Source organism: Buceros rhinoceros, unplaced genomic scaffold, assembly GCF_000710305.1.
Source record: "Buceros rhinoceros silvestris isolate BGI_N320 unplaced genomic scaffold, ASM71030v1 scaffold28862, whole genome shotgun sequence".
NCBI classification, from domain to species: domain Eukaryota; kingdom Metazoa; phylum Chordata; class Aves; order Bucerotiformes; family Bucerotidae; genus Buceros; species Buceros rhinoceros.
The window spans coordinates 395-1,226 of NW_010399913.1; the positions used below are offsets into that span (position 1 = coordinate 395).

Consider the following 832-nt stretch of genomic DNA (forward strand, 5'->3'; position numbering starts at 1 on the left):
TCTGTGTCACTGTGTCACTAACCAGGTACAAGCCCCACAGCGTTCCACAGATCCTGCCATCGCTTTTCAGACCTTCCCTTGACCACCAAACCCACAGGGTTCAATCTGGCCACCGGAGCCCCCCATGGTCCCGCTGGCAGCCTGTTTGCGGGGTCTCTAACACCATTTCCTTCCCATTTTGTCAGAGAAAATAGAGCTGGGCCGCCAGCCCACGACCCTGTGGTGCCCTGCTGCCACAGCCCTCACCCAAACCGGGGCTCTCCTTCTCTTGGCAGACTTTGATGAGCAGACTGCAGACGACTGGGACGTGGACATGAGCATCTACTACGACAAAGGTATCTGAGCCAAGTCCCCACGCAGGAAACCGGGGGAAATGCTGGCCCCGCAGTGGGGAGCCCCTGGGCTCTGTCACCCTTTGGAAGCGTCCCGGGACCTCGGTGCACCCGAAACAAGGCTGTTCTTGTCTGGCAGCGAGAGGTGCCAAACAGAGCAGGTTCTGCCTCCTTGCCTGGTGCTGGTGGGGAAACGTGGCACTGGCAGGAGCGATCGGCTGCCCGGAGCTGCGCTGCTCTGACCCATGCTCCTTTCCCCCTAGATGGCGGCGATAAGGACGCGCGGGACTCGGTGCAGATGTGGCTGGAGCAGCGCCTGCGCGATGGTTTGGAGGACGGGGCTGTGGCGAGGCAGCATATTGGCACCTTCGAGCGATACACCAAGGTGAGCTCAGGATTCGCGCTTGGGAGGGGAAGGGCTGTGGTGGCGAGGCCCAGGGCGGGAGGAGAGGCTGGGGATGTGGGGAGGGGGCAGGAGCTTCTGGCAAGATGAGGGTGGG

At 62.0% G+C, this 832-nt stretch overlaps 1 protein-coding gene across 1 annotated transcript in view; it reads left to right on the forward strand.

The window, feature by feature from the left end:
- Positions 1 to 832, forward strand: part of GPATCH3 (G patch domain containing 3) — a gene marked incomplete at its 5' end in the record, with an annotated part of 2,425 nt that overhangs the window by 348 nt on the left and 1,245 nt on the right. Inside the window, 2 exons of the mRNA XM_010131674.1 lie at positions 276 to 335; positions 596 to 717. Coding sequence (XP_010129976.1) covers positions 276 to 335; positions 596 to 717 — 182 coding nt within the window. The remainder of the gene's footprint in view (positions 1 to 275; positions 336 to 595; positions 718 to 832) is intronic.